At 53.8% G+C, this 12,131-nt stretch overlaps 1 protein-coding gene across 3 annotated transcripts in view; it reads right to left on the bottom strand.

The window, feature by feature from the left end:
* The window catches only part of SMG6 (SMG6, nonsense mediated mRNA decay factor), a 109,673-nt gene that overhangs the window by 53,111 nt on the left and 44,431 nt on the right, over positions 1-12,131 (bottom strand). For all 3 annotated transcript variants that reach the window (XM_017832485.1, XM_017832486.1, XM_017832487.1), the window contains exons 11-12: positions 2,907-3,023; positions 2,227-2,395 (exon numbers count right to left, since the gene is read on the bottom strand). In XM_017832485.1, coding sequence (XP_017687974.1) covers positions 2,227-2,395; positions 2,907-3,023 — 286 coding nt within the window. The remainder of the gene's footprint in view (positions 1-2,226; positions 2,396-2,906; positions 3,024-12,131) is intronic.

Raw genomic sequence — 12,131 nt, 5'->3', positions numbered from 1 at the left:
GGTTTTTCCAGAAGCTTTAGCACATTCATGGCATCCCTGCAGGGTGCTTCTGCGCTTCAGGGGATTTTTACTGTCCCTTTTCTGTGCCCACGCCATCACGAGGGGCAACGAAAGTGGTTTAAGCATGTCCAACCCACTCTTCCATTGGCAGTGGTGGGACCTCGAGGCACAGCCCACCAGAGAGAGGCACGGAGCTTGAGTGACACAGCACAGGCCCCTTACTCAGCTCTTCAACTTGGCATCTATGGTTGCTCCTCACATGCCTCCCTGCTCCTGAGCTCACCCTGCCCATAAACCTTGGCTTACTCCACCTCGCCTGCTGCTCTGACCCATGTTTTACTTCTAAACTTCTTTGAAGCTGCTCCTATCTAAACCCCTGGACTCGGTGGCTCTACTTGGTTAGTGAAGAGCCCCAGGGCAGCCAGCAGGCTTGTGTCAATAGAGAGCTGAAACACTAACCCAGTGCTCTTCTTTTCCTCTCCTATCCCTGGGGAAAATGTTGCAAATCCCAGGTCATGCCCAATAGCGGAGCTGGCTCCCTGCTACTCATCCCTATCTGCATCTCCAGGAAAGCTCAGCTGCTGACCCAGAGTCCTGGACCACCAACACCACTCCATGCAAGAGCTCTGGGCTAAAAGAGCAGCCAGTCTCCTCATCGTGGGTATGACAGATTCTCTGGGTGAGCCAAAGAGTGGAGGAGCTAGGAGCCAACATGGGGCAGCCTTCCCGTGCTCCAGGGCATGGTGGGACAAGAGGGGCTGCTCAGCCACCCTCCATGGAGAGGGTACAGCGGGGAAGCAGCTGGGCCTCTGCTGCAAGATGAAGACCCTCATTCCTCCACGGAGCAGACTGGTGAAGTAGAGCCCCTCAGTCTACACCCATTACATCTGAAAGAGCCATGTGCCACAGGGGAGGCTGCCACCACCACCACCTTCTCCCACCGCACCGGGTAAGCAGAAGCCCACACCTGCTCCATGATCCCGGGAGGACACAGCCCTGTGCCCCGCAGGAGGGGGAGCAGCTCATCCCAGGGAAGGCGCCGAGTGCTGGCTGCATGAACCCAATCAGAAATTCCATCTCGAGGCTGCCCGTGGCCAAGGGCTCAGCGGCTCCCTGCGCAGGCAGCGCGAGGGGAAGGGGGGATTGGTGCAGGCGGGTTCACGTGACGGATCCCAGTTTGAGTTCCTGCCCAAAGATGGGCAGCAGTTCACATGAGCAGGCAGCGGTCCCACACCGAGCAGCCGACAAACAGAAAACAGACTCCATCTCCACAAAATGAGGCCCAGAACTTCCTGTGTGAGATTTCCATTTCCTCAGCCAAATGAAAAAGAACTGGAGTAAGAGGCAATAAACTAGGAGAGCAGGACTGGACCTGACGCACGGAGCGGGGACCCATTAATGGTTAAGCCACTTTGCTGGATTACTCTTAATGCGCCTTCCCATCACCCTGGGTTCTGGCTCCTTTGGATTAACAATAAGACGTGATTTCAGGCTCTGGATCCGGAGTACCGGAGGCAGATGGAAAATCCTGCGGGAAAGCAGCTACGGAGCATGCTCAGACACTGTTTCGCATACTCCATACTTGGCCCCTTCACTCGATTTTCTGTCCAAAAATATGCAAATTGCCTAGTCCGCATTATGGACTAATGGGCTGAAATAGGCCAGTTTAGAAAATTAACCCTTTTCTGCATTGCAGGGTAGAGAAAAGCGGTTTCTGAAGCAGAGGGGAGGCAACTTTTGGAGCTCCAGGAACAGGCGAGCTGCTCCAGGCCAGCCCAGCCCAACCAAGGTTGGCCCGACTCAGTCAAAAAAAGGCAACAAAACGCTTATGCTGGAAATGGAGTTCCCTCTGGTAGAGAGGAAGGTCCTGCCTGTCCAGCTGGCTGGGCCAGTGGAACACCTAAACCAGGGGTATCCCAACCAAACCAGACACAAATCCAAAGCAGAAGGTAAAAATCCACCTCATGATCCATCTTCAAACACACAAAAGCAACAGGCACCCGCTAGGCCCCCTCAGAGGCCCTCCAGCCCCACCCACACATCAATGAAGAAGTCACTGTGTCACCAAGGGTGGCCAGTGACCCCCAAATATTCCCTGGGAAGCAAACCTCGCCTGGGTGCTCAGGTCAGAGTAGCACAGCCAGCAATAAGCATGAGCAAGAGGGAAAGGTGGCATAAGGAGCCCAAGGAACAGACACCAGAAGACAAAACAGAGGATGCACGTACTGTTTGGGGAGCTCGAGAGAGGTCGGAGGAGGATTCCAGGTGTCCGGGTGGCCAAGCATCCAGTCCGACCAGACTTTCACGCTGGGAAGCAGCTCCTTCAGGTCCTGGGGCAAGGCAGAGACCTTGATGTCGTCCTCCTCATCCTCCTGCTCCATCTCTTGTGCCTGAACTGCAAATACAAGATGTGAGAGCTGAGCCAGCTCACCACAGTCAGGGACCAGGCTCAGGCAGGGACTGGGGATGCATGACACAGATCCCAGCATCCCAGCCTTGGACACACAAGGGAACAGCCACAACCCACAGCAAGCACAAAGACAGATCTGTTCTCCCTATACAGACTGGCCTGAGGGTCTGTGATCCCTTTCACTGAGGGCAGTGGGGTGTCACTGCAACAGTCATAAAGGTAGGATTCCGAGGTCCTAGTTTTGGGAAGTTTCCCAATAGCTGGCAGAAAGCATACCCTGAGTCTATCCCTTTCCTCCAAACATTTCTGCCAGCACGCATCAGGGGCTTTCCTGCAGATGATCCAGCCATAACCCGGGCAGAGTTTGTGATACTTGGAGAGAATCCATGGGCCCCAGCAGAGGGGAAGGGGTGTACAAAACAGCAGGGAACGAGGGCCTGAATCCCACCAGGCTGCCTCATGGGCCCCTGCATGGATCCTGCTGGTAACCCCTTACCTGGCACACATTCCCTTAGCAAGTTGGTGCACCTCCTCACCAGGAGTGCAAACATGGAGAGCCCCAGGGCCGTGGCCTGTTCCTGGATGACAGAGCGACAGTCTTCAGAGATGCATTCTAGGAGACAGAGAGGGTTTGAGTCAGATGTTCCGTCCTGCTTTGCCTTCACAGCCTCCCTTTCCACATCACACATGGGGCAGGGGTGAGCAATTCTCCAGCTCACACCTGTCCTGGACCCAATTGCTCCATGTAGGGGGAAAAAAGGTGGTGAGTAGCCAAATTGGAGTGGGAAGAAGCTGCAGCCACACTACCCACACTATGCCCAACCCCACTGTGTGTGCTTAGCCAGACAGCACCAAGCTGGCACTCAGGACTCTCAGCACAGAAGCTGCTGCCTGGAGCTGATGCCTTTCCCTGAAGGAAGGGGGTATGTTTAAGTGTTAAAAGGGTAATTAGCTGCATGTTTGATCTCTGTCCCTGCTGGAGTTTTAACCTCAGCAGCTGAGGAGGGGGCTCCTCCCATTAGTTCAGCAGTCACACAACAGCTTGTCAAGAGAGCTTAATTGGAACTGTTACTCAAGTAGATGCCACACGACCACAGCTCTTCCAAACAGAGCCGGCTCGGAGTGAGAGCAAATCCCCCCGGCACATCTACACCCAGCCAGAAACCACTTCTGAGGCTGCTGAGAGCAGCGGGGAGCTGGCTCGAGGGAACTGCCTGGAGCAGGGCGTGGGTTACGCAGAGCGAGGCCAAGAGTTTCGTGGGGAATGCCAGGCTGCCTGCGAGCGCTCAGGCACTACCAGCTGCTCCCAGAAGGGTTTTAAGCCTCATGGGCAGCCTCTGGCCCCCAGTCCCCTCTGCCCTCCATTCACATCCTCTCCTGAGATGTGGGGGAGTGGCTGGCTGGGAAGAACCAGCGGGACTGGATGCACCCCCACCACTTAGGGGGTTCCTACCCGCCTGTGCCAGTTGCTCTGCACAGGATGCTTCTCACTGGCTCATGCATCACCTGCTGCAGGACCAGGGCTTCCCTGCTGAGAACAGCTGCCCCAAGCCAGGCAGAGGATTTGCACAGTGACCACAAACATGCAGGTACTGACTCTGAATGGGTGTCCATGAGTGAAGCCTCAGAGCCGGGATGGAGAGGGAGAGCCCCCACAGACCCTGGCTCCCAGGCACATCAGCACCAGCTGTATGTCAGCATGGAGAAGGTGTTGGAAGCTGAACTACGCTGATGTGGCAGAGCAGGGATTTTGAGCAAAGGCCAAGAGGATTAGAGCAAGACACTGAGACCCCGTTTCAGCCAGGGGCTAGCAAAACACCTGTGGTGCAGAGAACAAACAGTGGGGTCTTAAGTGCAAATTATTTCAGAGCGGTGGGGTGGGAGATTAAAAACAACCAGAAAAAGACTAAAACACACCAAGAAAATACAGGAAAAAACAAGGGAGGAAGATCTGCAGGCTCCATTTGGCCAGTTCCTCAGCTGTCAATAAGTTCAGCACCGAGTGGAGAAATCACTGAGGGTAACCCAGGGTGGCACCAAAAGGGCCTGGAAGCCAAACGAGGGTGTTCTGCTCCCAGAGTCAGGGCTGAGCTGGTGCCGCAGAGCAATGGTAGGAAGTGCCGTACTGCAGGGGCTGTCAGCTTTTGGAGGAAACATAAAACTAAAGATGTGACCACTCTGGGACAGTAAATCTCTTTCATGAAGCCTTTCCCACAATTAAGAGTGTTAGTCCCAGTGCTCTGGCCGCAGTCCAGCCCAAGAAATTACAGTCGTCTTCCCCGCGCTCCCTCCTCCTGCACTCTGGTGGGATGCTGGACTGTCTTCACTTCTTGTCTTAAATGGACACACAACAAGACCACAGTGGTCCAGCTGCCACACCTGAGTCTGGCAAGTCCCCAGGGGGTGAAAATCTCCAGGTATTTCTGCAAGAACCCCCACATTTTGAGTGGGCAGCACCCCCAGGACTCCAGGCACTGCACTCAAACAAGACTGATGATGACTTTCAAACTGGGCTGGTGCAAAAGCTACATCCCCCCCCTCCAAAACAGACAAAGCTTAAAGGTGTTTGTGATGCTGAGAGCGACAAGCACCTGTATTTCAGGGTGTATTTCAGAGACTGGCTCCAAGTGCTGGAGCAATGTTCTGTGGTGGCTGTAGCCAGGCTCGGTTGCAGGGCCTCAGCCCTTCCCACTGCTCTTGTTGCAGGCTACAAGTTCCCCACACAACATTTAACAACCAAAATACAGTAAAAAGTTTCTTGCACGTGAGCTGTGGCAGGTACAGCCGTCTGCAACCTGCTCACTCAAGCTGAGCACTATGGCCACAGCTCCATCAAACATCTTGTGTTGCTGCAGACGTGAACCATGTGCCCACCAGCTCATAAAGCCACAGTGCTCCAATGTACTGCAACCATGCTCAGCCTCAATACAGCCTGCAAAGCTGCCCACTGTGCAAATAAATGGAACAGGACACCCACATTTGAGGGCTGTTTCCTCACAGTTCCAGCTCAGCTACTCTGGGTGTTGTTAGCTCATCATTAAATTACACTAAACTCCCTCAGTCCTGTTAGTTCACTCCCCGGTCAAGCTCATCAGCCTCATTCCCAGGAGGCTCCCCCAGCAGGGAAGGACAAGCATCCAGGTGGGTGCTTTTTCAAGACCCCTGAACATACACCAGCACTCCAGCTCCCAGTCCTGCCAGCAAAGGCTCTTAAGAGCTTAATTGTAGGACAAAAGAGGAAAGCACCATAAATCAGGAGAAACTTTCTCTTTGTGCCTTTTCACCACTTTCCTCGGGAGGCTGGGAGCTTTGGCTTTCCCTGAGCTGGGAGCTGGGAGCCAGTGGAGATGACTGTGTGAGGCTGTGAGGTAGCAAACCCCAGGCTACCCTGCCACAGGAGACAGTCAAGGTGAGGGTACAATCAAAAGGCAAAGCACTTGGGGTGTTTACACAGAAACTTGTGGAATGTTTTGAGTGATGGGCAGTAGGGAAACCAATTCTCTGCACCCACAGCGAGGTCTCACACACACCATGCATTGTCTGAGCTTACCCTGGCACTAAGAGAAAAACACTTTGTAGAAGATATGCTGAAATCAAAGTTGGAGCAACAAAACTGCTCTGGAGCCCACAGGGCGTCATTACCTCTGCGCTGAACAATGGTCTGAGCTGCTGGTAATGCATGTTAAGTCATAAACTTCTTGGAAAGAGATGTTCCTGGAGGGTGGAGTGACACTTAGGTCATTCTTGTCCTTGCAGTTGCACAGCACTAGTAAAACCTGGGGACAGCAGCTGCCACAGACCAACAAGAGCAGGCAGAGAGATCCTGACTGTCCAGGTCAGGGCAAACCCCGTAATTTTCAGATCTGTTTCCACAGATCCACAGTGAGTGCAAGAGAAGCAGAATGACAGCGTCAGGTCCACAGGCAACCCTGCATCCTATCCTATCCCAAAAGCTTGGTGACAGAGACTTCGGGTGGCATCGATGGCACTCCATCAGCTAAAGCTGCCATAAATCCAATCCACTTCCTCCCCTGAAACCCCAAATCAGGCTGTAATCAGATAACCCTCCCACTTCACACCCAGCCACGCTGTGCAGCTGGGGCACAGTGTGGAGGTGTCAGGCAAACTCTGGAGAGAAATCACATGCAAAAGAAGCTGGCAGGAGGTCACAAGTCCTGAGGTGGTTGGAGCTGTGGCTCCAATGTGCCACCAGCAGCCACAGCAGTGATGCTCCGCGGGAAATCATCCAGCACCAACAACCACAACACGCTCCCCCTCTACCTTCTCCCCTTGCAACCCGGCAAATGTCTCTGTTAATGCCAGCACTGGATAAACAGCTCCTGTCACCACGTCACCTCTCAGCTCTCGCCTGTGCAGCCACCCTGTGAACCCGATGGCGCAGCTCAGCGGGGTTAGAAATGTCACCTTTCAGCTGTGCCACTGCCATCAAAGGTGCTGCGGGGGCGGAGAGGCGGGTGAGCAAAGCTGGCACTGCTACCTCAATAACTGCTTGTTAAACCACAGCCTAAGGTCAGGGCTTCAGGACTCGCAGCCAAGACTGACTCAAGGTAAATCCATACCCCTGTCGCATGCTGTACCGACACACAGCCCGTGGAGACACACTGAAGTCACAGAAGGGAGCTGAGCCGGCCTCAAATCCCTCCTTCTGAGCGCTCCCTTAGGCTGGAGCTGTTTCTTGGCCACTTGTAGCCCCACATCAACGACATCAACAAAACTCAGGCATGTGCAATGCTGCACAGGGCTAGAAAGGAGCAAGCAGAGTGTTTTAAAGTAGGAATGTGTCATCAAACGCTTTGCAGCCTGAAATGACGCTAATTTGCATTGCCCCACGCTTCACAGGCTGAATTTGCCTGGAAGATCTGTCTTTCTGCACCAGAAAAAGCAAAAGCCCTGCAGTCCCCTGTAAGCCCCTGTGGAGGTCAGGGCTCCAGAGGCTGGAGCAGCAGCAGGACGTGAGCTCTGACAGTTGTGAGCACCATGTTACTAAGCCTGCCTGACACCAGCCACTCAAGGGACCCTTTTTCCAGCTGGCTCGGACTTTAACTATTGGAGCTGAAGTTTCCATACTGGGTGCCTGTCTTAGCTCGAATTCTTCCGGAAATCTTTAGCCAAAACAGCTCGGCCACTTGTGAGAATAAGGCTAAGAAACAAGACAGTGGTTTTCTCCTGTTTGAAAAAAAAACACTTACAACCTTTTCCTTGAGCTAATCTAGCAACTGCAAATCCTGGAACGGGGATCTGAGATTTTGCTGCAGAATAACCTTTTTAACAGAGAGTTTTCCTGTCCTACTAGAAATCTGTCCACACTTGGCCAAGCTATAAACATCTAAAAGACAGCAGTTTTTCCATATTCAATAGGAATTCATTTCAGGAGTTAAAACCTTCTAAGATTTCACCTCCCTGAGCATGCTCCATCTTCCTACCTCTCTTCATCTAACCTGTGTTACAGGCAGCAGAGCAACTGCGCTGCTCCCATCCAGCCTGTGGGGACCTCTGAGAAAATGTCCTTTTACTAGTCACTGCTGCTTGCTGCAAGCTGGAGATTGGACCCAGATCCCTCCAACTGGCGCCCAGGCTATCTGCTCTGAAGCAGAGCCCAAAAGCGAGAGAAGGAGAGAGGAGGGGATGGAATGGAAAAAAGGGGAGCTGACAAACATCAGACTGCAAGCACACAGAGAAAGCAACTGGGAACCAGGGACAGGTGGCTTTTCTGAAGATCACAAAAACCCTCTGAGCTGCAGAAGAGTCTTTCCTCTTCACGTGTAGGACAGAGGGTTTTTTCTCCAGCTGGGTACTGGGGCTGCACGGAGAGCACTGTTTTCCTACCAGGAGGCAGTTTCCTCTGCAGGGATTGTTTTGGGAGCAGGGTGGATCAGCCGCCACAGCGCCCTCTGCAAGCACCTACCTGGGCTCTCCCTGCATCCACACCAGGGCTGCGAGCTCTGCTCCCACCCAGCCGGCAGCAGAGCCCAACCCAGGATTTCTGCAGCCATAAATCTACCTGTTTCACAGGGGAAAGGGTGTGTGGGGAGGGGGGAGAAAGAGACAGAGAGAAAGGGGACTTTTGTAACGGGGAGAAATTTGTGTTTCTCTAAGAACGTTATATTCATGGAAAACATAAACCAACTGTCGTCAAAGTCGTCTGAGCTCAGGAAATGGAGCGGCCGGGAGAAGGCTGCCATGTGGCCGGATGTTATGTATTTCTAATTAGTGCTATACATCTTTCAGCAGCGAGTGTCCTTTTGCTGGGAAACACAACGCGCTGCCCTTGTTATTGTAACTGTCAGAGAGTGCTTAAACAGATAATCTCCAGGAAAAGTGATAAACACATCCCCTCTCCCACTAGGGTGTGCAAAACAGCAATGCCAAACCTTTATTAGGGCAACCAACCAGCTACAGGAAATGGGAATGGGAAAAGAGCAGGCGATGCAAGGGACAGCCGCCTCCAAGGAGAAGGATTTGTTGGAGGAAGCTTCTTTCGGCCACTTGAGTGCCATGTGCCGAAGGAAATCCTGCGAGGGACAATTGGGGCAGAGCGAGCTCAGGACACGTAGCCTCGGGCAGGGGGGTGCTTGCAGGGATGGGTCAGGGGGCTGGGAGTGAGGGCTCTCAGCTGCTCTGCTCCGAGAGTGCCCTTGGCTGCAGTGGAAGGGAGCCACAGCAAACCCCAGGCTTGCAAGTAAGCGGAGGACATGCTCCTCCATCCATCCTCCATCCAGCTAAACACAACACAAGGAATGCTGAACCTTCCACAGTTAAAACACCAGCCAACAAGCCTTAGAGTCTCAAAGGAGACCAGGCTCCTTTGATTCAAGCAACCAGACTGCTCCATCCAAGGGTCAAGAGGGCTCCAGCAAGACAGTTTCCATGCTGGCCTCTCTGTCCTCACCTGAGCTGTGGCTGTGGAAGCCCAGAGCAGTGCTGGCAGCAGGTGATCCCAGCAGGGATGTGCTTTGCTCCCAGGGAGCAACAGCTGAACCCACCTTCCCCAGTGACCGTATGGGAAGGCAGTCAAAGGAACAAACGGGTCTATGGACACAATCCCAAGGATGACATAACGGGCTGGCCAGGGGATGCGGGAGCTGCAGGAGCTCGGTGAGTGCAGGGCTGGGGGCAAGCAGACCCTGAGGCACCCGGCTGATGTGTCAGCAGCTCGGAGGCACAGACAACTGATTCACCAGCCGGCTGCTACCCTGTGGGGAAGAAGGCAGAGGCTGGTCACCTCCGAGCTGACACCACCTGAAGGCAATTCACTTGCTCTCTTAGCACTCAGACACAGTGTTTTCCCGTGAGTCACTCTCGGCCAGACGCAGCGTTGGCAGGGCTACAGGGCAGCCCACCGGGATGGGGCTGTCTGCAGGAAGCGGGGAAGGAGAGCTGTGCTGCCGGCCCAGGCAGCTGGTCCCGCTGGTGGAGACCGCACACAACCGACGGGAATATAAAGCAGCAAAGGGAGGGGGATGCTCACAGCTGTGGGGCATTTCCCCGACACCCCCTCGCAGGGGACCTGTGAGTCACTGGCACTCCCAGCTCTTCGCTGGGAACTGGCGAGTCACACACACACACACTCATCTGCCCCCTGAAAGAGCCTGGGAACATGGAGGCACTTGCTCAGCCCTGGCTAATACCTGGCAAAGAGCCTGGGAAGAGATGGGCAGCTCTCCTGGCAGGATGCTCCCCGACTCTGAATTTGCAGACGGCAGACACGATGGCAGCCCCAGCCCCCCCAGCACTGTGGCTGAGCCGAACATCACCACCTGCAGCACACAGGGCTGAACCCCTCCCAAAGTTACCTTCAGACTGCAGTAATAACCTGGATGCCCCCAATCCACCTCTCCATATCATGGAGAGGCAGGAAGGTCCCGAGAGGGTCTCAGTCACAGGGCCCAGACACGCAGCAGCACTGGGAAACTTGCTGCACGTGTTCCCAGAGCAGCTGGGGCCGCCCAGGAGCCCTCGGCTCCCTCTGCTCCATGCTGAAACCCTGACTTGTCCGAGGGAGGGAAGGAGGGAGGCCTAGGAGGTGAGGAATGCTGGGGGCCTGGGGAGGATGGAGCAGCTCTCCCTGTGGAAGCCATTAGATATTCAACACTTCATTTGTTTCCAGCCGTCCTGGACTGCAGCACTGGGCTCTAGGACGGGAGGCTCTTCTCTGACGTAACCAGGAAGCAGCTGCAAAATTAAGGAATCCCTCATGACATCATAAAAAGGGTCGATGGTTTACAGGGGAAGGTATAAAAATTAATGACATATTCCCACCCGAAGCAGCCAGCCTGCCCAAGAGCCACAGGGGAAGCTATGCTCTGCCCGACACGAAGGGGCTGCCTGCCCAGGACAGCTCTGTGCTGCCAGCTCCCTCTGGCTCATCTTGGCTCTGATTGTCCCTAAGCCCAGGCAGGGCTGGATCCTTGCACCTGGGGTGCGATAACCAGCTCAGTATATCCTTCCTGACCCTGATGAACAAAGCTTTAGGGAATGACTTTAGGGACAGCTTTCTTGTGTACTCAGGACTGGCCAGGAATCAACGACAAAGAACATCATTGTGAAGTGACTTGGGGAGAGATGGTTATTATTTTCCACGGGAAAAGTAGATACGTGCAGAGAGTGCCCCCAACACCCCAATTTCTGCAGCTCAGGGAGACCAACAGGACCTGCAAGAGGAGGCAATGGCATGCAACCCAGGTGAGGGCAGAAAGAATGACATTAGCCTTGAGGACAAGCACAAAGCCATTTCCACTTGAAAAGGGAAAAGGATAGTGGTTTAAAATTAACTGCAGCCTTTTCCAGGAAATATCAGTGGAAAGAAGCAGCCATTTTTAGAAATGTTATTCTCAGAAATTTCCTGAAAAGACCCATCAGTCAAAACACAGATTGAAGCCATTTCCACTTGCACTAAGCAGCACTTCGGAGCTCTCCCTCCACACTTGGGGTGCTTGACCCAGCTGGCAAGGCCAGGATCCTGCTCTGCAGCCCTGACCCCAGCGAGGCTGTGGGAGTCAGTTTTGGATGTGAAACAGCCCATGCAATGTCACAAACACTCCTCCTGCCCGGGGAGGCACGTACATCCCAGTTTTCACTAGTCACACTCGCACTGAGACACAGGTCCTCAACCATCACAGCTGGGGCAAAGGCACCTCTAGTCTCACCCACACTGGCAAATCTGGAGAGCTGCCAGAGAAACTCATTTCTCAGCACTGCCTTCACGGGAGCCACTCTGAGCACGTGAGCTGACACTGGCACTTACCACACAGGCACAGCAAAGTTCTCACTGCCTTGAGGCTCCACATGATCCCCAGATCCCCGTGTTAGCCACAGGTTATGCTGCTAACAACTGAACAGCAACACAAATTTGACCCATCTGGCAGCTAAAAGGCTGGTAAATCCAAATGTACGTAACTCCTGGCTGGCTCATAAGTGAGCGTGTCCCTTCAAGCTGGCACGTCGGCTCATCAGCGTATCTATAGCTCCAGACCAGCCTGGCACCAGCTCTCTCCCAGCAGAGGGAATATTTACCATCAGATGCACAAGCAGGATGGGACTGAAGTGACTGCAAAGGCAACAGGGCCCAAAGGCGAGCAGAGCATCTGGATGAAACAGAGAACACTGCATGAAAGAAGAAAAATCATGGATGATAGAAATGAAAAAAGGTTTTAGGGGCACTGCAGTGATGCAGAATGATAAAAGAGACCCCCTGACGGCT

This window comes from Lepidothrix coronata, unplaced genomic scaffold (assembly GCF_001604755.1).
Source record: "Lepidothrix coronata isolate B3197 unplaced genomic scaffold, Lepidothrix_coronata-1.0 Scaffold203, whole genome shotgun sequence".
Classification (NCBI taxonomy): domain Eukaryota; kingdom Metazoa; phylum Chordata; class Aves; order Passeriformes; family Pipridae; genus Lepidothrix; species Lepidothrix coronata.
The sequence above is the reverse complement of the archived record's forward strand: the minus strand, read 5'-3'. Positions and strand labels throughout refer to the sequence as shown.